Below are 23,387 nucleotides of genomic sequence, written 5' to 3' on the forward strand. Positions count from 1 at the left end.
GAATTAAGTTACATCATTAAATAATGTATTATTGATAATATTCATAAAATAATAATAATGAGTCAAAGTATATGTGAATATTGGCCACCATACAACCTGATAAATGCTAGATGTGTAGTTTCAGGAGGCACACTGACTTACAATTACTCAAATGTCTCTGGTCAAGTCATCATTTTTAGTGAACTTTCTTCAGAACAGGCCATATGCCTATCTCAATATGGCTGCCAAGTTGTGGTCTTCATTGTGGTTTTCTTTTCATGGCCATGGTGTGTGTGAGAGAGAGGGAGGGGTAAAGCGGCCAAATGATAACTTTTTCTGTCCAAAGCTTTAGGCAAATAGGGCATTGTGGTACAGAATGATTCTGATTTTCAAAGCCCATCCCAAACAGCCATACTTCAGATCAAAGGATTTACACACTACCTTTTCAGACCAACTCTCAAATAGTGGATACCATTTGTTTACCTGAAGCTTGCCAGTTACTGCAGGTTTATGGCCTTCATGTGGGGGTTGATTTATAAGAAATGTCCCACACAGAATCCCTTTTGCCAACCTGGTTTTAGGCACCTCCGCCAACCCTTGCAATAGATTCCACATCTTGCGTCAGTCCTAAAGACTGGGGGTTGATTAGTTAGACATGAAAGCATCGCTGTTCTAATCATGAAATAAGACATGCCTTTGAAAACACTAATATTACATTTTATCTGTTCACCACATGGGCGGTACGCTGGCGCAGTGGGTAGCGCTGCTGCCTCGCAGTTGGGTGATCTGGGGACCTGGGTTCGCTTCCCGGGTCCTCCCTGCGTGGAGTTTGCATGTTCTCCCCGTGTCTGCGTGGGTTTCCTCCGGGCGCTCCGGTTTCCTCCCACAGTCCAAAGACATGCAGGTTAGGTGGATTGGCGATTCTAAATTGGCCCTAGTGTGTGCTTGGTGTGTGGGTGTGTGTGTCCTGTGGTGGGTTGGCACCCTGCCCGGGATTGGTTCCTGCCTTGTGCCCTGTGTTGGCTGGGAATGGCTCCAGCAGACCCCCGTGACCCTGTGTTCGGATTCAGCGGGTTGGAAAATGGATGGATGGATGGATGTTCACCACATGTATCCATCCTTTGATTTATGCGTTTCAATCACAGAGTTACTTGGAGTGTTCTCTTGTCTTCATTGTGTAGGTTAGGCTCCGAAACTGAGTTACCACAAATTACACCTTCCACATAAGGCTGCATTTATACTACAAGTAATGGAATCCTCTTGACTACAGGCAGATGATCTCCACTGAACTAATTCTGTGACTTCTAAAGCCAATTAGCTACTACAGTGTTGATTTAGAGGTGTCATATTAATGGACAAGAATAATTATGTGATTGATTACTTTGTGGTTCATATTTGTAACTCATTTAGACCACTTTACACTTTGACATTAGAGAGTCTTTTTGTATTGATCAATGTCAAAAAAGCCAAATTAAATCAACTGTGATTCAATGTAATAATTTGTATACACTTGCATGGGGCGAATACTTTTTATAGGGACCGTACCTACACATACATGGAGACAAGCTGGAATCTCCAAAGAGTTTGTGTGAAGGCTGAAGGTTGAGTTGTTTGGAGCTTTGAGGCAAACCAATCAGAATGTTGAAGGAAGTTATCTTTAGTACAAGCCACTAGGCCAATGTACAAACAGAGGCAGAAGCACAATTTTGAGGTGATTAGGTGGAGTCTTTACAGATGTAGCTTCAAATACCTTTACACAAATAATTGTCATTAAAGAGAACGAGGGCTTAACAATGTGGTCTCAATGTGATAATCCTTTCAGGAACATAAGCTGAACAGCTTGTTCTCCTTCACGATTTTCCTTAGCTTTTTACGTGCCCTGAACATTAAATTAAGATGGCCTATTTATCTTCCAAGGAATTACTTAGAAGTCAGATGTGGATGGCGAATTTCATCCTTTAATCAAATTTCCTTTTACCTGTAGGAATAGTGAAGGCTGTAAGATGCAAATATAAAAAGGCATTTTGAACAGATGGTCATAATTCTTCGATTCTCTTCAGACTTATTTAGTGTGTAAACAGTGTGTCTTTCATCTCCACAGCTGGTTGCTGTCCTCCCTCCTCTGCCGAGCCCTCTGTTCTACTGGCAAACTGCAGCTGGTTTACATATAATACCCCCATGGGGTGGACACCAATTGCTAAAATGCAGTCATGATTTAGTATACCATAGTATGACCGAGGGATGCACTTCCCATTTCACATCAGCTTTTGTCGCTCTGGTGATCTCAGGATAGGAGCCCAGCATGTCTGTATTCATTTTGAATGACCAGAAAGGAGCCCCAGGTGTGAGTGATAACTTACTGCAATTATTTAATATTAAGAATTTAATTTACAGATGCTCCGCTAGAGCAGTGGTTCATAAACAGCTTTGAAAAATTGGTTTTATACTGAAATGCATCTGCTTCAGTAAAAACTGGTCCTGCTACACCTCAAGACAAAAGCTTATAATTCATAATGAAATGAATAAACACTTTTTTTATATTTAATACTTTATTAAATCTGAACTTGTCTTTGTTGCCCAAATCTCTTTTTTAATCAGAGGCAGGTGGCATGTAGCCGGCATAAACTATGTTTAGAAGACTGAATTGCATGTTTGAATTGTTTTCATTCTTCAAGAACATAATTAAAAATGGTAACAAAATGTTATGCTCTGTCGTTAAAACTGTAGCATAGGAGTTCCCAAGTTCACTCCTGGGGTATCACTGTGGCTGCGGGTTTTTATTCCAACCAGTATTACAAATACACAGATCAGTCTTATTTCTAAATGATCCATCCATCCTCTTCCGCTTATCCGAGATCGGGTTGTGGGGGCAGAATCCAGAGGTGTTCCCAGGCCAGCCGGGAGACATAGTCCCTCCAGCGTGTCCTGGGTCTTCCCCGGGGCCTCCTCCCGGTTAGATGTGCCCGGAACACCTCACCAGGGAGGTGTCCAGGAGGCATCCTGATCAGATGCCCGAGCCACCTCATCTGACTCCTCTCGATGCGGAGGAGCAGTGGCTCTACTCTGAGCCCCTCCCGGATGACTGAGCTTCTCACCCTGTCTTTAAGGGAGAGCCCAGACACCCTGTGGAGGAAACTCATTTCAGCTGCTTGTATTCGCGATCTCGTTCTTTCGGTCACTACCCATAGCTCGTGACCATAGGTGAGGGTAGGAACATAGATCGACTGGTAAATTGAGAGCTTTGCCTTATGGCACAGCTCCTTTTTCACCACAACAGACCAATGCAGAGCCCGCATCACTGCGGACGCCGTACCAATCTGCCTGTCGATCTCACGCTCCATTCTTCCCTCACTCGTGAACAAGACCCCGAGATACTTGAACTCCTCCACTTAGGGCAGGATCTGGCCCCCAACCCTGAGAGGGCACTCCACCCTTTTCCGGCTGAGGACCATGGTCTTGGATTTGGAGGTGCTGATTCCCATCCCAGCCGCTTCACACTCAACTGCGAACCGATCCAGACAGAGCTGAAGATCACGGCCTGATGAAGCAAACAGGACAACATCATCTGCAAAAAGTCCACCAAACCGGACCCCGTTAACGCCCTGGCTGCGCCTAGAAATTCTGTCCATAAAAGTTATGAACAGAATCGGTGACAAAGCGCAGCCCTGGCAGAGTCCAACTCTCACTGGAAACGGGTTCGACTTACTGCCGGCAATGCGGACCAAGCTCTGAAACCGGTTGTACTGAACAGCCCTTTTCAGGGGGTACGGTACCCCATACTCCTGGAGCACCCCCCCCCCCCCACAGGATTCCCCGAGGGACACGGTCGAACGCCTTTTCCAAGACCACAAAACACATGTAGACTGGTTGGGCAAAGTCCCATGCACCCTCCAGGACCCTGCTAAGGGTGTAGAGCTGGTTCGCTATTCCGTGACACCACCCCGGTCAGCCAATCCAGAGGCACTGTCCCCAATGTCCATGCGATGTTGCAGAGGCGTGTCAACCAAGACAGTCCTACAACATCCAGAACCTTGAGGAACTCTGGGCGTATCTCATCCACCCCTGGGGCCCTGCCACCAAGGAGTGTTTTGACCACCTCGGTGACCTCAGTCCCAGAGATGGGGAGCCCATCTCCGAGTCCCCAGGCTCTGCTTCCTCATTGGAAGGCATGTTAGTGGGATTGAGGAGGTCTTTGAAGTACTCCCCCCACTGACCCACAACGTCCTGAGTCGAGGTCAGTAGCGCACCATCCTCACCATATACAGTGTTGACACTGTACTGCTTCCCCCTCCTGAGACGTCAGATGGTGATCCTCCCCCACCATCGGAGCCAACTCACCACCAGGTGGAGATCAGCTGACAGCTCTACCCCTCTCTTCACTTGAGCGTCCAAGACATGTGGCCGCAAGTCCGGCAACACGACCACAAAGTCGATCATCGAACTGAGGCCTAGGGTGTGCTGGTGCCAAGTGTACATATGAACACCCTTATGCTTGAACATGGTGTTCGTTATGAACAATTCGTGACAAGCACAGAAGTCCAATAACAAAACACCACTCGGGTTCAGATCGGGGGGGCCATTCCTCCCAATCACGCCCTTCCAGGTCTCACTGTCATTGCCCACGTGAGCATTGAAGTCTCCCAGCAGTACGAGGGAGTCCCCAGAAGGTATGCCCTCTAGCACCCCCTCCAGGGACTCCAAAAAGGGTGGGTACTCCAAACTGCTGTTCGGCACATACGCACAAACGACAGTTAGGACCCATCCCCCCACCCGAATGCGGAGGGAGGCTACCCTCTCGTCCACCGGGGTAAACCCCAATGAACAGACTCCAAGTCGGGGGGCAATAAGTATGCCCACACCCGCTCGGTGCCTCTCACCGGGGGCAACTCCAGAGTGGTGGAGAGTCCAGCCCTTCTCAAGGAGATTGGTTCCAGAGTCCAAACTGTGCGTTGAGGTGAGCCCGACTATATCTAGCCGGAACCTCTTGACCTCGCGCACTAGCTCAGGCTCCTTCCCCTTCAGAGAGGTCACATTCCATGTCCCAAAAGCCAGCTTCTGTAGCCGAGGATCGGACCACCAAGGTCCACGCCTTTGGCCACCACCCAACTCACACTGCACCCGACCTCCTTGGCCCCTCCCATAGGTGGTGGAGGCTTTTCTTCTCTTATATTACATTCAGAAATGTGTTAGTATATACACTTGCAAATAAAATTATGATAAATTCATTTTTCGTTACATTTTTTAATTGTTTGCTTTTAACTTTTTTTTAATTCCCCACTTCCTGAGGAGATTTCTCCCTTAATTGTATCCATATACTGACAAATAGTGATGAGCAGTGCAGACAAAGGTGAAAATGACACGGAATACTAATGGGAAACAGCTACCTCAGGTTACATTTTAGTTGTGAGCCAATTAACAACAAAAGGCTTAATTAAGTGATCCTCAAGTTCAGTCCAGTGGACCACTTTAACTGCAGGTGTTCATCCCAACCACCTTCTGATTTTTACTGGACTACTGCCTTCATTAAACAAGCTTCTATTTCCTAGTTTTTTGCTTTTTATGCATCAATGCAGAAATTACAAATGGGTTTGCTAAGTTTTAGGGAAATATAGCAAGTATTTGTGTGGGTGACATTTCTAATTGTTCTTTTCTTTGCTTTTTAAGATTTTGCTCTTTTTTATGTTCTGGCAGTTTAGGTCTTTTCATATTAATTAGCTCACAAGTAAATTTTATATTGAAATAGCTGCTTCCTTTTAGAATTCAGTGTCATTTGCACCTGTGTGTGCACTGCTTATCATTGATCGTCAGTTTTTAGATACAATTAAAGGAGGAAAAGGTGAATTAAAAAGGAACGTTATCATTTTTGCTAATTTTTGTTTATGTATATATACTAACACGTATATCTGAAAGCAAAATAAGAGAAGAACACACTAACTAAACAATTAGATCATTTAAAAGTAAGCCTGAACCATTTTCTGTAAAACTGTTTGGACTGAGAACCCACAGTTACAGTGGTGCCCCAGGACTTAACTTGGGCACCCCTGCTGTAGAATATAAACCGATTATATAAACATATTCTGAAGGTGGAGATTTCTCAAACTCTGTATTCCATTATAATTGTCTATTTCCTTAACTGGTTTTATACAGTATGATTTGTGAGGTGCTGAAAAGTATCCCATCATGGATATGAACAAAAACAAGAACCAGGTAAGTACAGGCATGTACACAGGACTGACTTACAGTTCATAAATAGTCCTGCAAATCTGCTTGGAATGAAAAGGGAAACTGAAGAACTGAGAAATAATTGGACACAAGAAGTATGGAAATATACATGAATATTTACTAGATATTTTTACATATTCTCATTGAATATACTTATTTTAATTCAGCACTTGTTTTAGTATATGATTCTGCACCTTATAAGATGTTACTCTTTTTAAAGTATATTGTAATCTCACCAAAGTAGTTTAAGCACTAACTTGCACTGAGTCTTCGATGGTGCATATCAGTGCATTCCAGTATTTTAACTAAGTCTTATATGTAATCACTCCACCAAGGTAAAACGACACCTTGTAAACTGATGCCAAGGGCTGGGTGGAGGAATAGTAATAAGAGGGCATACTGGCTACTAGCATAATAAATAATGGGCGTAACCTAATGAAAAGTGGGCTTGGCTTAAACTTTCTGGGCAAAGGTGGCAAAATGTCATTAAGTGTTATCATTTAGCATAAGCAGAAGTGTCAAAACAATTTTATCTATGTTAAGCTATGTATGAAAATATTTCCAAGGCCAGGAACAGCAGGTTTCTCCATGGACAGAGTACAACTGTTTATTATCTTTAATAAAAGTTTAAACTGAAACCAGAGACTTTTAGACTATATGCGATTTCCTGGCTTTACATATTATCATATTTTTGGCTTTGGATTTGATTCTATGACAGGAGCATGTGCAAAAAAAAAAAAAAAGCAGCCACCACTGCCCTGCTGTGCTACCATACTATGCTGCAGTGAGAAACAATATTGAGTACAGTGTGCTATTATGGTCATTCTTCCACCCCCATGATGTTACTAGAAGATGTATTCAAATGAGTAACCAAGTCCCATTCTAAAAAGCCAACAAAATCCATTCTTGCTCCGATAAGACCTTAGCAAGTTTTGCAACAAGACCAATTCTGATTAATCATGATTAAATAAACATCCGTCTTTTTTCTATCCTGCATATCCAGCACTGTAAGTACAAATTCTGTACAGGGCACAGTTTCCATCACAGGGCACACTCCTACATATAACCACACTCGATCAAACTTGACCAATTTACAGTTGCCTTTTAAATAAACACACATTATTTGAACTTCAAAATTAAAAGATTTTTCTGTTGTAGTGAATTTTATAAACAAAAATGCTCATTCAGTCTGCAATAAATGCTAAGAAACTAGTACTTGCCAATAGAAATTGGAAAAACTGTGAAAATTAAGTATTTAGTTTGTTGGTAATTTACTAAACTAGAACCACATTAGTGGAGCAATGGTTAAGATTTTGAAGTTTAAAAATTTACCCACATCTGCAAGTGTTTTCCACCCAAATTAGGTTAATAGTTGGCTTATAAATTGGCCCAGAGTGTGCCCTGCAGTGGATTGGCGTCATGTTGTCTCCTGCCTTGTACCTGATGCTACCACAATGAGCTCTTACAACTCTGAATTTGATCAAGAAAATGGGTAGATCAGAGTAACAAACTACATATATCGGCTACAATTAATGAAAATCTTTCAGAAGATCTGGCATGTGATTACCAACTGGCTGAACTTTGCCAGATAAAAAGTGTGTAAGTGAAGTGAAGCAAACTGGGTGGCATGGTGGGACAGGTGGTTGTGTTGTCTCAGCAGACCAGTTGGAGCCTCATTTGATTCCCAGCTAGGACATCTTCTGTGTGAATATCTACATGTTACTGCCAAGAACCACTGCTTTCTCTGATTGACTGATAACTTTAAGCTGTCCTCTGTGCATGCATATGAGTATATAAATGCTCTAAGGCAATTTAGCAAATCAATTCTTATTTCTGAGCACAGCTTATAGAAAAAGGGACTCTGTTCTGGAATTCTGTAAGCATCAGCCAAGAGGCAAGAATGAACCCTGTTTGAGAACTGTGGGCATCCGTTCATCTATTGTTTTTTCTCATTTATCCATCCATCAATCCATTATCCAACCCGCTATATTCTAACTACAGGGTCACAGGTTCCACTGAAATGACTCCATAGTATTTTTTCTTTAATTTTAAAGTACACACATTATAACTTCTTGCCTATTCACTCACAAAAAAAAAGAATCCAGGCTGCAAAATAATGAAAACAACTATAAAAAGAAAGAAAGAATAAAAAACTTGGTCTTCATGCATTTGTATTCCTGTAAAATAACAATATTAAGTAAAAAGTTTTTTTTATCAGTTTGCTTAACTCAAGTAGGTAATGGAACATTCTAAAAATGATACATTTGATTTATGATTGGCATTACAACAGATACCACAGCAGTGGTTTCCTTAGTGAAAATAATACAAAGAGGAAAATAAATCAGGATTTTCTAAATAATGTGTAAATTCTGCTTTTGATCATTCTGAGCAATATGAGTAGTGGAAGAATAACGACAAATAAAACGAAATCCAGCAGACATGTTTGTGAGCCAAAGGGCCAAATGAAGGCTGAGTTATTAGCCGTTCATTTACTGTCCACTGTCTTCTGCTCCGGGCTGCAGCTTCATTAGACAGACTTCTGCAAGCTTTCCTCAATTTTGGATTCACACTTGCTCAATTATCACAGCCGCCGACAGTGTGACTCTCCAAAGGTGAGGTGCCCTGTGCCCAATACCAAATGCATGCTTAATAAACATCCCTGTCCTGCTTAAAGCTGACTAGGATTGAAATACACAGAAACAGAGAGATGGAGATATGGGCATTCTAACATTTTGATTTTCATCATTAAAAACATTTTTAAATTAGTCTGTCAGTGCTATTCATGCTCCATGAGGTGTGAGAATTGTAACTGATTCCCAAAACACTACACCAGACTTTAATTTCTCTTTTTCCATAAAAAATACAAAAACCCCTCACTGACAATCCTACAGGCACACTTTTCTGCTAAATGCCAATGTTAAGATTCTGGTCAAAATTCTTGCAAACAGAGAAGAGAAAGTGCTTCCTTCTATTATTTCACAAGATCAAATGTTAAAGACAAACATTTACGATAAAATCTTTTGATGTATACCCAATGCAAGTTATAACTCAGCAGCAACATTGCTTCCTGAGATATTCTTTTTATTCTGCCAAAAAGGAGAAGAGGCGGAACAGAACTTAAAAATGACAAGGACCTGAAGATGACTCAAACTCAAAATGAAAATGCACATAGGAAATCAGGACATTGCTGAAAACCAAATCATCTGTTCTGTCTCAGCAAGAGGTAGTGAAATTGATTTTAATAAAAGGATCAGGGGATAGTTGAAAAAATAAGAGCGAGGGTCGATACCAAATAGACAAGCTCATCTTTTGCTAAGCCAAAAGTACAGGACAAGAGTCAGACTGAAAAGAAAGTCAGCATATGAAGATAAGAAACAGACACAGAGAATTGCACGTAAAATGTTTTTATCCAAAGCAGATATAAATAAGCCAGAACTTACAGGTCATGCTGATGACGACACACATTGCATACTCCCTTGGGACTCTGAGAGCATTGCCTAGACAGAAACTGACACTTCTACCAAGAACAGTGATATCCCATGAGCAGTCCAAATTGGTATCACAAGAAGTTTTAAATGAAGTTTATAGAGAAAAACTAATATACAAATTGGATTCCCTGGGGATAAAAACCCTGGTTTAGCCACAAAGAGAGAGGGAAAGAGACAGAGTTATGAGCATTTGCTGATACTGCATGTTGCCACACCCACCACATGACAAACCACCTCAACATCTCAGTGTTCATTCAACTGCAGCCATGTGATGGGTGCCACCTCAACACATAGATCACCAGAAAATACAAAGTTAAAGGCACCAAAAGTGAATAATTAAATGTACCAATCATTATAACACTATACAAAAAAATCATACTCAAAATACTTTGCCAAACATTTACCCAAAAAGACTATGTGAACACCAGTAAACACTGCCAATGATTGAAATGGAACATCCACAAACTTGGACAAGAACCCATCCTGATGTCAACTTATATAGCATTACTCCCATGACGTCATGCAACATGCCTTCTGCTGACAAAAACCTTTGCAAAAGGGCCATGCATCATGGCAATGGTAAGCCAAGATGGTGACACTCACATGATAAAAATCATGTTGTTGGAGGAGACTGAAAACATAACCGTGAAACAAAATGAGCAAGGATAAAACAAAAATAACAATCAGAAAATAAAGATGTATTTGTAAAATGTTGAAAAACAACTAGGTGGCACAGAAATCAATGTGCAAAATCTTCATATCATAGCAGTTATCGTTGGATACAGAAAAAGCCCAATGTGCAAAATATGGTTATTATTTTACTGCCAGAACTGAAAACTGGGTAGGATGCATTGGAAAAGAACTGGACCAGGAGAAAAGGAAAAATGAAACTGAAACAGGTAAAGGCCTAATACCAAAAGAGCCACCCAACTGAAACACCAAAGGCCAAAGAACTAACTAAAAACTACTGTCAAAGACTAGCTCCACTAATTAAGCCTGGAGAGATCCTAACTAACATTGAGAAATTTGTTTTCAGAATTTCAACAAATTTGGACAATCGACAGTAGCACTTCGCCACCTTAGGTACCATAAACCTGATGAAGTTATGCATTGTCACTTCCAGAAGTGATGTGCTAGGAACTAGGAGAGTTGCCAGAAGCAAAGAACCACAACATGGCAGTGGCTATGGGAAACAAAATGGTGGACTGATAAAGCAAAATAATTACATGAAAACAGAATAACATTAAGACCATGAAACCAAAATAAAAAAATCATTAACAAGGATGAGTTTAGCATACAGTAGTACCAACCGTAAAGGGACAAAAAAATAAGAATTATAAAATTAAACATCAAAAGTTTAAAGAAAAAAATTCCAGTAATTCACTTTGTTATGAATATTCGGGTTTGAAAAGAAAAGAGAAAAAGTAGTGACTGAACCCTTACATTAAAAATTCCCTTATGAATGGAGTGATTTAAGTTTGGAGTCAAGTAGGATATGCCGGCGTGAAGGTTTAGGGTTTAACTGGCGAGAATAAGAGGCAGACATTATAGGTAGAGAGCAGAGTGCTGTGGTGTATCTGACAGGTGGGCAATGGACAAGAAAGGAACACATGCTGTATGTTCTTAGGGCCAGAGCTGCAGTATCCTATAGGAATGAAAAATAATTAAAAAAAAAGATCTTCTTAACATCTTTTAGGTTTCTCTTAGACAGCAATGATATCAGAAATAAATAAAATGGAGATATATTTTTGTTGCCTGCTTTTCAGATTTTTCTCAAGAGATAAAAAGACCCCAGAATTCTCACCAGTGTCTCCCTCCTAAGTTTCAGCAGAGAGCTCAGAAATGTCACACAATGGGCTCACATTTTCCAGGTAATATCTTGACATTTTTTTGCAAATTCAAAGTATTTCTAATGTGTGCTCAATAATATATAGTGAAATGTATGGACGGTAGTACTAAAACACTTTACTAGGATTACAAAGCTGTAATTCTTGCTTCTGAATCATACTGTTAGTTGCTCTAATTTATATTGTTGTTCACCAACAATATAAATTAGAGCAACTAACAGTATGATTCAGAAGGTCAAACTCATTCTGGTTAAGACTATAGACTTCAAATCCTGAGGTTGTGGTTTCAAATCCTACTACTGACACCACTGTGTGACCATGAGCCAGTCACTTCATCTGCCTGTGCTCCAATTGAGAAAACAAAAGAAATGTAGCTGATCGTATCTCAAATGTTTTAAGTCACCCTGAATAAAGAAATCAGTTTAGTAAAAAATATGAAGTCTTCTGAGAGATTAAAACAAGACTAGAAAATATCCTGCACTTTTCAAATCAAATTCTCAATTTTGACTCCTTTTTCTTCAGTTGTATCTCATGTCTCCTTCTTGTCTAAAGCGGTTTCTTCTAAGGTATTTTATGAGTAACATTTGTGACTAAGTTTTAATGTAACTTAGACTCTCTGTTAAGTCCCATGAGCCATCAAAAATTAACCTCTAAGTGGTTTCTGTTCTGTTTAAATTAGGACTTTGTGTTTGTCCATTTATTAATGTTGTCCTTGTTAAAACTGTTTACTGCCATAAGGGGATCCATTTTTTTTTTTTTTACAATTGCAGCACAGTCAGGTTTAGTGATTTGCTCAGGGTCACACAACAAACCAGTGGCGGGAAATTAACTGGCAAAGTCCAATAAATTCCAATTGTAAACCACTACGCCACACTGTACATATTGCATATAAATGCATACTTTAATAAAGAGGTCACTTACCTGTTTTCCATATGAGTCATGAACTGGAGAGATAATTCCTCCAATCACTATGAACCTGCCTGTCTTGTGGAGGTACTCTCTGGCTTTTTCTGTGAAGAGAAAAAGAGAAATGGAAACTTGAATGGCTGAACTAGAACCATGATGATAACCACAAAACTAAAATTTGATTTAAAACCAAGGGTTTCTTATTTTTTTACTTTCAAAGGCCCTTATTTACAGTATAATTAATCTGAAGGACTATTAGGTGCAGTTTATTATCTGCTTAGTTTGTCACTTTCTGCTGATAATTTAGCATTACTTGTGTCATTTGATTCAACAAGCTGGAGATGCTCAGTTATTGTGGAATATTTATCCATTCCTTCATTTTTCAGAAACTACATATTCCATTACAGGTAAGCAGATCATATACTGGAAACTCTGAATAGAAAGCAGCCAACTTTTTTGGATGGAAAGTTAATCCATCACTGGGCAAGTTTAGAGTTGAACAATATAACAAGTATATTTTTTGAAAGTGGAAGTAAACACAAATATTCATAAAAGAAACACCTGTTTTTCCAGTCACAGTGGCCAGGAATTCAACCCAAGCCGATGAAGTTCTGAGACGGCAGTGCTATCCACTACACCACAATATCATTATTTATCAACCTTAATAAAAGGATAAGTGTCTGTGCATCTGCGTATCTACATGTCCATCCGGTTGCTATGTCTCTATCATCCCAACAGATGGCGCATCACAAATATTTGTAGTAAATAAATGTATTGCATGTGTCACTCCAACAGATTATGTATCACAAATATTAACAATGCTTTTACGAATCCGAAACCAAATGGCATATAACAGAGACATAGGCTTTTTATTACTGTTTGCGATGCACCATCTGTTGGAATGACAAGTGCAATGCATTTTATTGCTAAATGCAATACAAAACACATTCCAAAAGATGATGCACTGCAACCATTAACATTGAGATCTGCATTGATTACTCAGAATACAACCCATTTTAGATAGGTAGCACAGCTACTATTACAGTTAGGTCCATAAATATTTGGACAGAGACAACTTTTTTCTAATTTTGGTTCTGTACATTACCACAATGAGTTTTAAATGAAACAACTCAGTTTCACATATACTCTTGCCAGGACAATTTACATTTGCCAATTAACCAAACACACACATCTATGGGACATGAGAGGAAAACTGGAGTATTGAGAGAAAAAGCCACACAAGGTGTAAGGAAAATATTTAAACTCTATACGGAAAATGACCAAGCTGAGATATGAATCCAGTCTCCTTGAGCTAGAAGGAAGAAGAGTCAAACACTGCACCACCATGTCACCATTTGTAGATTCCATAGATATTCGGTGATTCAAAATGATTGACTTCCCACCCATTTTATTAAATTTTCAAATGCTCAGATCACTTACTACGCTAGATAGATACAACTTGCAAAAATAAAGGCACCACTTAAGTTGTGCTTTTTCAGAATTCAATTTACTAACAAATTGATTGTGGGGGAGGTTACTTTCCCAATTTTTCAAATCATCCCTATGGTTGGTTTAAAGTGCATTTTCTTAGCAGTGACAAATGTTTACAGTTATTTATCAGATGTACTTTCCAGTTTTTTTTTTGTTTTTTTTTAAAAAGCAGCATAAATGATTTGTGCCCGTTAAAATCAAAAGTTATAGTCATGTCTTATTAACCTTCAAAAGAGTGTGCATAGCATGGAATAAGCCTGGCAAGCAAAGGACCATGATAATTGTCCTCTTGTAAAAGATTAAGTAGCACTAAAACCTCATAATATAGAAGCAGGTCTAAAGCCTTCTCTATGAAGTGTACTGCTTTCAGAGCACTACAGTTAAGTGCAGTACTTTAGTCTACAAAGAGAACCAGCCATTTGTGGCATATCATATCTTTAAAAACGCATCTTCACTAAACATCTGGAAAGTCATTTTAGGATTGAAAAAGTACTTGTTAAATTCAAATACATACCGAACAAACACGTTAACACTGACAATTGGAGTAATTCAACAAAATCAAATCAAGGCAATGAAATGTGATAGAATTTTTAATAAAGGCATACTACTGTGTTTATGGTTAATAATAGAGGGCCGCATTTAGAATAGTGCCTCTGTTGTTTATTTTTGGATAAGTGGGCCAAATGCACATGAATAAATGGTCAAGTAAGTCCATTTGCTTTATTAGGCAAAAAGTGGAAGATGATAATAAATACTCTAACCATTTGCAAACTCGCACCACATAATACAATTTTAGGATCCTATCAGCATTGGAAAGGGCACAAATCCATCCCAAAACTTTTAATGGCTAGAACGACCTCTGAAAAATACAAATTGGATGTCTATGGGATAAAGCAGTGTCACACACGTGCGCATGGGAGGCAGCTAAAGGGCTTGAGTAAGGGCAATTCCAAGTCATACCGGGATGTGACAGAGTGCACGGACTCTTTTTCTCCCTTTCCCGCAGACCATTCATGGGAGATTCCACCTGGCCCTCTTGACGTCACTTCTGGGACTGAACCTATGGAAGAAGACCTTGCCGGCTCCGGCCCCTGTGATGTCATGTCCAGGCTCAAGCCTATGGCTGAAGACCCCTATGAGCCCGACCCTTCTGATCTCACTTCCTGTCTTCCCCTTTAAAAGCCAACTTTTCCCTATTCCCTCAGTTCTGTTTTGGACTAGGTTTTGTGCACATCAGTGCTGTATTCATTTTTCGACTTTGCAGCCAGGATATCGATTATACGGGTGGCTGCCCCAAACCTTACTATGGCTCTGTGTTGAGTTTGTGACAGCGGGTAGCTTTGTAGTTGCCTTGTAGTCCTGGTCATTTGAGCAGGGTATCCAATACTAAGGACTGCAAGTATAATAGGAGTCCTACAAGCATCTGTACTACCTTTACTGAAACCAAAAATGTTCCCCCCTTGACCCTGGAGGTGACCTCAAGATGAAGCGAAATTCACTGTCAGAAATAAGACGCAACAGGGTTTTGTTCATGAGAGAAAGAAAAACAAAGTTAAAGAGAAAGAGAGGTAGCAATGTTGTGTTTTGGGGTAGCACAGAGAGAGGTAAGTGGGAAAGCCACTGTACTGACTGAGCAAGCAGAAGATCTTTTCAATAGAGATGGTGTGCTATGATGAGAAAGAGGCATGTGGTGGTGTGAGGGACGCACATGAATCCCCGAGAGAACTGACGGAGCCCACATGCAGATCCTGTGTGGTTCAGCCAGTTTCCTCATTAGTGCTCTGGTTACATAATTAGGCATCTGTGACCACTGATGTATAAAAGGAGCCTAAAATCAAGATCAAAAATGAAAGGAAAAGAAAGACGAAGATGTAGATTTAAGTGGAGGAAAGAAAAAGATGAGGAGTCAGGATCATGGCTAAGTCCGTGCTGTAGGGGGCAGAGGCAGTCAGTAGGAAATATGCAGATAGCGTTCAAGGGGCTGGGTTGCTCTAGCTCTTTGATCATTCAGCAGCAATAGCGACCAAAGGATGGTGGCATAGGAAAGGAGTAGGGATTGTGTGGTCCCTGCATATTCTGAAGGAGTGTGACGAGGGACACAAGCCAGTAAGAGGGATGACTGCGCTTGTCAGAAGGCGTCTTCTACAGTAGAGCAGATCTGAAATATGGATTTGAAAGGAGGTGCAGAGGTTCATGGAGGGTTTTTAAAAAAGTTCATGACTGTGTTTTAACCTTCAGATTTTATTGTATTTATTGCAGTAACAACCAACAGCAGCAACATTTATTTGTATAGCACGTTTTCAAAGAAATGATGTAGCTCAAAGTGCTTTACAAGATGAAGAAAGGAAAAAGAAAAATATAAAAATAAGATTAGGCAATACTAAGTAACAATGGCCAGGAGGACAGAAAAAACAACAACAAAAAAAAAACTCCAGAGGGCTAGAGAGAGAAAAAAAAAACAAAATCTGCAGGGGTCCCAAGGACACAAGACCACCCACCACCCACTGGGCAAGTAGTTATTGAATTGGATTTTAACTTACTGCATGCACACTGTTTTTATTCTGGAATATTTATTGCTCATCTATTTTTGAAGACACTGAACTTTGCAAAAACTTTGGGGAAAAAAAAAAAAAATATTGCACACTTTGCACCCTTCCTTGCTTTTGTGTGAGGGTGTCCTCATTGTCCAGTCCATCCCTGGTTATGTTTATTGATAACTCTGGTTCAAGCACAAATGTGCCAGCTACCCCAGACATCATAGTAACCCAGACATCAGAGTATCAGAAGATGGATCTTAACTAATAACTACCTGAGATGAAAACCAACCTGTAAAACAAGATTTGGTAAACACTGCCCAGGAAGTGAGGCAAGAATTGTGAGTAGAGAAACATAGTGAGTCAGAAATCAAAATAGTAAACTAAGCCTAAGCCAAAATGTTAGATGTAAATCTTAGGTGAGGGGATGAAGAGATCTCAAACAATAACGCTAGGTATTTAGGTAGAATTGACAAATTTATAAAACCAGGAAAAGCACAACCTTCATACCATCGAAATAATAACATCACAAATTGCATACTCTGAGTCATCCTACTTAGTTACCATCTGGAAACCAAGTAAACACAATTCTCAAAAAGATGGCATCCCTAGTGAACAAAAAAGTTGCACAGCAGGAGAACATAATTCACTTTTCACACCTTAAAAATGTGTCTTATTCATAAACCAGATTCCATCACATCTAAAACCCTGAAAAGTAAAGTTTCAATTATTTCAAGACAATAAGGAGAAACTGTAAAAAATTAAGTATAAATGCCAAATTATGATAGCCACCCCACCTAATATACTCATTACAGAAAAATGCCTAACTATTCCCAGCAGGAAATTATGTTTCTGCTTAACAACTTCCTTTGTTCTATTTGCACTTTTTGTTCCCTTTGTGTTTGTCCTTCCCAGGATTTAATAATGAAGTTTGCCAGGATTGACAAAACAGATTGCAAAAGCACAGGACCGGAAGATGAAAGACAAAAATTGAAAAGTTAAATGGGCCACGGTCAATACCAGATTCAGGAAACTAAAAAAATACCAAAGTCCAATATGCTAATTGAAAATCATGATCTATGAAATCATACAATTACTGTGCTAGCAAACTAGCAATTGTAACAAGGCAACGAGAACACAAGGCAAAGTTAAAGACAGAAAAATGCTCAAAACCAGAAGATTTACCACTCTATTTATTAAAACCAAAATACAAAATGAGAATCACAGTCAAAATTTCAGGCATGAGTCAAAAACCAGGAAATCTTAGACAAAATGGTCTTGTAAAAGTGTTTGTAAAAAGATTTTAAATCCATCAGCTCAGAGAGGGAAGTAATCCCAAAGATGACTTTTTAATCCACTGTGTCCTAATTCAAATATCATTAACTTTGACAACATGCCCCTGACAACGCAGAGGCATTGAACACTAAACAAAGTAAACCTTAAATAAAAACCTAGGATTAAATCCAATTTTCTAGAGGTGACATCACACACTGTATTTCTGGTAACCTCATGATAGCTACTGGGGTGCCATTGCCAACAACAAACTACACAAAAAGGTGGCATTTTTGTGTACATTCACAATTGAACAATAAAATGGTGGTGAAAAAGAACATCAGATAATGTTAAAATTTATAGAAATATCAAAATAAAAAATGAGATCTACACTGAACACAACCCATTCATTCTAACAACTCCTGTAGGTCCTATGTCTTCACTATGATCTTCCAAAGCCCTAATTGAGACCGTCACTCTCCAGCAGTGTTCTATCTGTTGATAGTTTCTATTGCTCATGTGTGTCTAAAGCCTGGCCCAGCCTAGATTTACCAATTCCCTCTTGTCTTCTCTCAGGCAAGAAAAGTGAACAGCAAAACAGCCAATATCTGTATCTGTACCTGTAATGTTATTTTTATTATCAGTTGCAATTATTTTGATCTTCTGTAATCTTTTGATTGGTCACCATTACTCCCATTTAACATATAAGTGACACAATTTCACTCAAAATGAATGAGGTGCTTTCCTAGTTGCTAACATCAGAATTAAAACACCTATCACTGGTACAGTGCTGGATACAATTTGACTCATTTCCCATGTGAAGTGCTCCAGAAAGCAAATGCCTGAAATTGGGCTCCTTTGAAAAAACTTCAAACAATTTCCTACAGCATCTACCTTCTTAAAACAGTATATAATTATATATTGATAATCACAATATGAGGCGCATAAGTAAAATAAAAGTAATGAAAAATGTAATGAGCACATATTTCATGGTATTTAAATGCTAATACATCATTTTCCCCTAGCTACACCTGTTTTTAAATTGAGTTGTTAACCCAATGATTGTGAAACTCCTCTCCCTACTCCTTATAATTAAAATTCTAATATCCACAATGATAACTCTCATTTAATTTTTCCCAGTGTAATTGATAACTAATCTGGTTTTTTTTTCGCGCCTGGGGTTTAATACTTTACGGGTTCACAACTGCTGTCGACTGCAGGAGCCACACTGCTGTTAGATTAAATTAATTTGAATCTTCACCGAAGGAATCTCAAGAGACAACTCACTATATTACATGACATGACACGATCAATTAAATCTCTTCGTATTTTCCTTTGTTTTAATACTGTGTACACCGGCAACAAAAGAAGAACTTCAGTTATTTCCATTAAAAATATTCACCTGCAAGAAGGATGTGATTGCGTGCAGTCTGATACTATCCTTTTAACACATAATTACAAAAAAATCGTCATTCACACTAAAATGTCTGCACTGATACTAAATGAATGTGAATAAATTATATTTGAGGTGTTTACAGTTTCAGGTTTTCTATATGAGAAGTGGTCCTAAAGCATAATCAGTACATATTTGCAGTGTAATAAACAATAAACTTAGTTCTTATAGCTACAGAGGAGGATGTGGTTGAGTGACACTGAGGTGAGACAACATGGCTGACATTCAGTAAATGAGTGATGCCATAATATGAATTAGCTTACTCAAACGTGCTCAAAGCAATTCAAGATCACAGGAGGGATGGAGCTTATCGCTATAGCATCGGGTGCAATTCAGAAAAAAAATTTGGACGGGGGGGGCTGTTGTATTATAGTTATTAAGAATTTAATGAGAAGCATATAGTGTGTTAAAAAATGGAAAGCAGACCTATAGAAATATTACAGGATAACACAGTGAAAAACATCTGTGGCTGGTAAGTTGAATTAAAGTGAGGAGTCCAAGTGTCTTAAGTCACACGGATAAAGAAATGGAATAATTTCAGTAATGACAAGAATGTCCATCCATCCATCCATTGTCTCCCGCTTATCCGAGTTCGGGTCGCGGGGGCAGCAGCTTGAGCAGAGATGCCCAGACTTCCCTCTCCCTGGCCACTTCTTCTAGCTCTTCCGGGAGAATCCCAAGGCGTTCCCAGGCCAGTCGAGAGACATAGTCCCTCCAGCGTGTCCTGGGTCTTCCCCGGGGACTCTTCCCGGTTGGACGTGCCTGGAACACCTCACCAGGGAGGCGTCCAGGAGGCATCCTGATCAGATGCCCGAGCCACCTCATCTGACTCCTCTCGATGCGGAGGAGCAGCGGCTCTACTCTGAGCCCCTCCCGGATGACTGAGCTTCTCACCCTATCTTTAAGGGAAAGCCCAGACACCCTGCGGAGGAAACTCATTTCAGCCGCTTGTATTCGCGATCTCGTTCTTTCGGTCACTACCCATAGCTCATGACCATAGGTGAGGGTAGGAACATAGATCGACTGGTAAATTGAGAGCTTCGCCTTGCGGCTCAGCTCCTTTTTCACCACGACAGACCGATGCAACGCCCGCATTACTGCGGATGCCGCACCGATCCGCCTGTCGATCTCACGCTCCATTCTTCCCTCACTCGTGAACAAGACCCCGAGATACTTGAACTCCTCCACTTGGGGCAGGATCTCGCTACCAACCCTGAGAGGGCACTCCACCCTTTTCCGGTTGAGGACCATGGTCTCGGATTTGGAGGTGCTGATTCTCATCCCAGCCGCTTCACACTTGGCTGCGAACCGATCCAGAGAGAGCTGAAGATCACGGCCTGATGAAGCAAACAGGACAACATCATCTGCAAAAAGCAGTGACCCAATCCTGAGCCCACCAAACCGGACCGCCTCAACAACCTGGCTGCGCCTAGAAATTCTGTCCATAAAAGTTATGAACAGAATCGGTGACAAAGGGCAGCCCTGGCGGAGTCCAACTCTCACTGGAAACGGGTTCGACTTACTGCCGGCAATGCGGACTATGCTCTGGCACTGATCGTACAGGGACTGAACAGCCCTTATCAGGGGGGCCGGTACCCCATACTCTCGGAGTACCCCCCACAGGATTCCCCGAGGGACACGGTCGAATGCCTTTTCCAAGTCCACAAAACACATGTAGACTGGTTGGGCAAACTCCCATGCACCCTCCAGGACCCTGTTAAGGGTATAGAGCTGGTCCACTGTTCCGCGACCAGGACGAAAACCACACTGTTCCGCCTGAATCCGAGGCTCGACTATCCGACGGACCCTCCTCTCCAGGACCCCTGAATAGACTTTTCCAGGGAGGCTGAGGAGTGTGATCCCTCTGTAGTTGGAACACACCCTCCGATCCCCCTTCTTAAAGAGGGGGACCACCACCCCGGTCTGCCAATCCAGAGGCACTGTCCCTGATGTCCATGCGATGTTGCAGAGGCGTGTCAGCCAAGACAGTCCTACAACATCCAGAGCCTTGAGGAACTCCGGGCGTATCTCATCCACCCCCGGGGCCCTGCCACCAAGGAGTTTTTTGACCACCTCGGTGACCTCAGTCCCAGAGATGGGGGAGCCCACCTCTGAGTCCCCAGGCTCTGCTTCCTCATTGGAAGGCATGTTAATGGGATTGAGGAGGTCTTCGAAGTATTCCCCCCACCGACCCACAACGTCCCGAGTCGAGGTCAGCAGCGCACCATCCCCACCATATACAATGTTGACACTGCACTGCTTCCCCTTCCTGAGACGCCGGATGGTGGACCAGAATCTCCTCGAAGCCGTCCGAAAGTCATTCTCCATGGCCTCCCCAAACTCCTCCCACGCCCGAGTTTTTTGCCTCAGCAACCACCAAAGCCGCATTCCGCTTGGCCTGCCGGTACCTATCAGCTGCCTCCGGGGTCCCACAGGACAAAAGGGTCCCGTAGGACTCCTTCTTCAGCTTGACGGCATCCTTCACCGCCGGTGTCCACCAGCGGGTTCGGGGATTGCCGCCACGACAGGCACCGACCACCTTACGGCCACAGCTCCGGTCAGCTGCCTCAACAATAGAGGCACGGAACATGGCCCATTCGGACTCAATGTCCCCCACCTCCCTCGGGATGTGGTCGAAGTTCTGCCGGAGGTGGGAGTTGAAGCTACTTCTGACAGGGGGCTCTGCCAGACGTTCCCAGCAGACCCTCACAACACGTTTGGGCCTACCACGCCTGACCGGCATCCTCCCCCACCATCGAAGCCAACTCACCACCAGGTGGTGATCAGTTGACAGCTCCGCCCCTCTCTTCACCCGAGTGTCCAAGACATGTGGCCGCAAGTCCGACGACACGACCACAAAGTCGATCATCGAACTGAGGCCTAGGGTGTCCTGGTGCCAAGTGCACATATGAACACCCCTATGCTTGAACATGGTGTTCGTTATGGACAATCCGTGACGAGCACAGAAGTCCAATAACAAAACACCGCTCGGGTTCAGATCAGGGGGGCCATTCCTCCCAATCACGCCCTTCCAGGTCTCACTGTCATTGCCCACGTGAGCATTGAAGTCTCCCAGCAGAACGAGGGAGTCCCCAGAAGGTATGCCCTCTAGCACCCCCTCCAGGGACTCCAAAAAGGGTGGGTACTCCGAACTGCTGTTCGGTGCATACGCACAAACAACAGTTAGGACCCGTCCCCCCACCCGAAGGCGAAGGGAGGCTACCCTCTCGTCCACCGGGGTAAACCCCAATGTACAGGCTCCAAGTTGGGGGGCAATAAGTATACCCACACCTGCTCGGCGCCTCTCACCGGGGGCAACTCCAGAGTGGTAGAGAGTCCAGCCCCTCTCAAGGAGATTGGTTCCAGAGTCCAAGCTGTGCGTCGAGGTGAGCCCGACTATATCTAGCCGGAACCTCTCAACTTCGCGCACTAGCTCAGGCTCCTTCCCCTTCAGAGAGGTGACATTCCACGTCCCAAGAGTCAGTTTCTGTAGCCGAGGATCGGACCGCCAAGGTCCCCGCCTTCGGCCACCACCCAACTCACACTGCACCCGACCTCCTTGGCCCCTCCCATAGGTGGTGAGCCCATGGGAAGGGGGACCCACGTTGCCTCTTCGGGCTGTGCCCGGCCGAGCCCCATGGGTGCAGGCCCGGCCACCAGGCACTCGCCATCGAGCCCCACCTCCAGGCCTGGCTCCAGAGTGGGGCCCCGGTGACCCGCGTCCGGGCAAGGGAAAACGCGGTCCAAAATGTTTTTTCTTCATAGGAGGTTTGTTTAACCGCTCTTTGTCTCATCCCTCACCTAGGACCAGTTTGCCTTGGGTGGCCCTACCAGGGGCATAAAGCCCCGGACAACAGAGCTCCTAGGATCATTGGGACACGCAAACCCCTCCACCACGATAAGGTGACGGTTAAAGGAGGGGATGACAAGAATGTATGTACAGTATATTAGTCTCAGTTAATATTAATTCTTTTGAATACACTGTACATATCTGATTGGCAGATTTTGGGACAAAGAACTGTAAAAACTATTAAGCCAGGGATCAGATCCTAAAGATTTTATAAGTGTTCCAAGAACTGACACCATTGCTAAGACCTGCATAACCTCTGGTTTACAGTACAACCATTACTCGGATAAATCAGCTAAAGTGGTGTGAAGGCTTTGCTGTTTGCATCTGTGTCCCACTGGGCTGCTT

The 23,387-nt window shown here is 42.1% G+C and overlaps 1 protein-coding gene and 1 long non-coding RNA gene across 2 annotated transcripts in view; one reads left to right on the plus strand and one right to left on the minus strand.

Moving 5' to 3' along the window:
• The window catches only part of nmnat2 (nicotinamide nucleotide adenylyltransferase 2), a 367,363-nt gene that overhangs the window by 196,934 nt on the left and 147,042 nt on the right, over nucleotides 1-23,387 (minus strand). Inside the window, exon 2 of the mRNA XM_028811343.2 lies at nucleotides 12,458-12,546. Within this exon, the coding sequence (XP_028667176.1) occupies nucleotides 12,458-12,546 (89 nt within the window). The remainder of the gene's footprint in view (nucleotides 1-12,457; nucleotides 12,547-23,387) is intronic.
• On the plus strand, nucleotides 4,531-22,738 carry LOC127529471 (uncharacterized). Its single transcript, XR_007936144.1, has 2 exons — nucleotides 4,531-5,005; nucleotides 22,651-22,738. It is a non-coding gene; the product is annotated as an uncharacterized LOC127529471 (long non-coding RNA).

This window comes from Erpetoichthys calabaricus, chromosome 10 (assembly GCF_900747795.2).
Source record: "Erpetoichthys calabaricus chromosome 10, fErpCal1.3, whole genome shotgun sequence".
Taxonomy (NCBI): domain Eukaryota; kingdom Metazoa; phylum Chordata; class Cladistia; order Polypteriformes; family Polypteridae; genus Erpetoichthys; species Erpetoichthys calabaricus.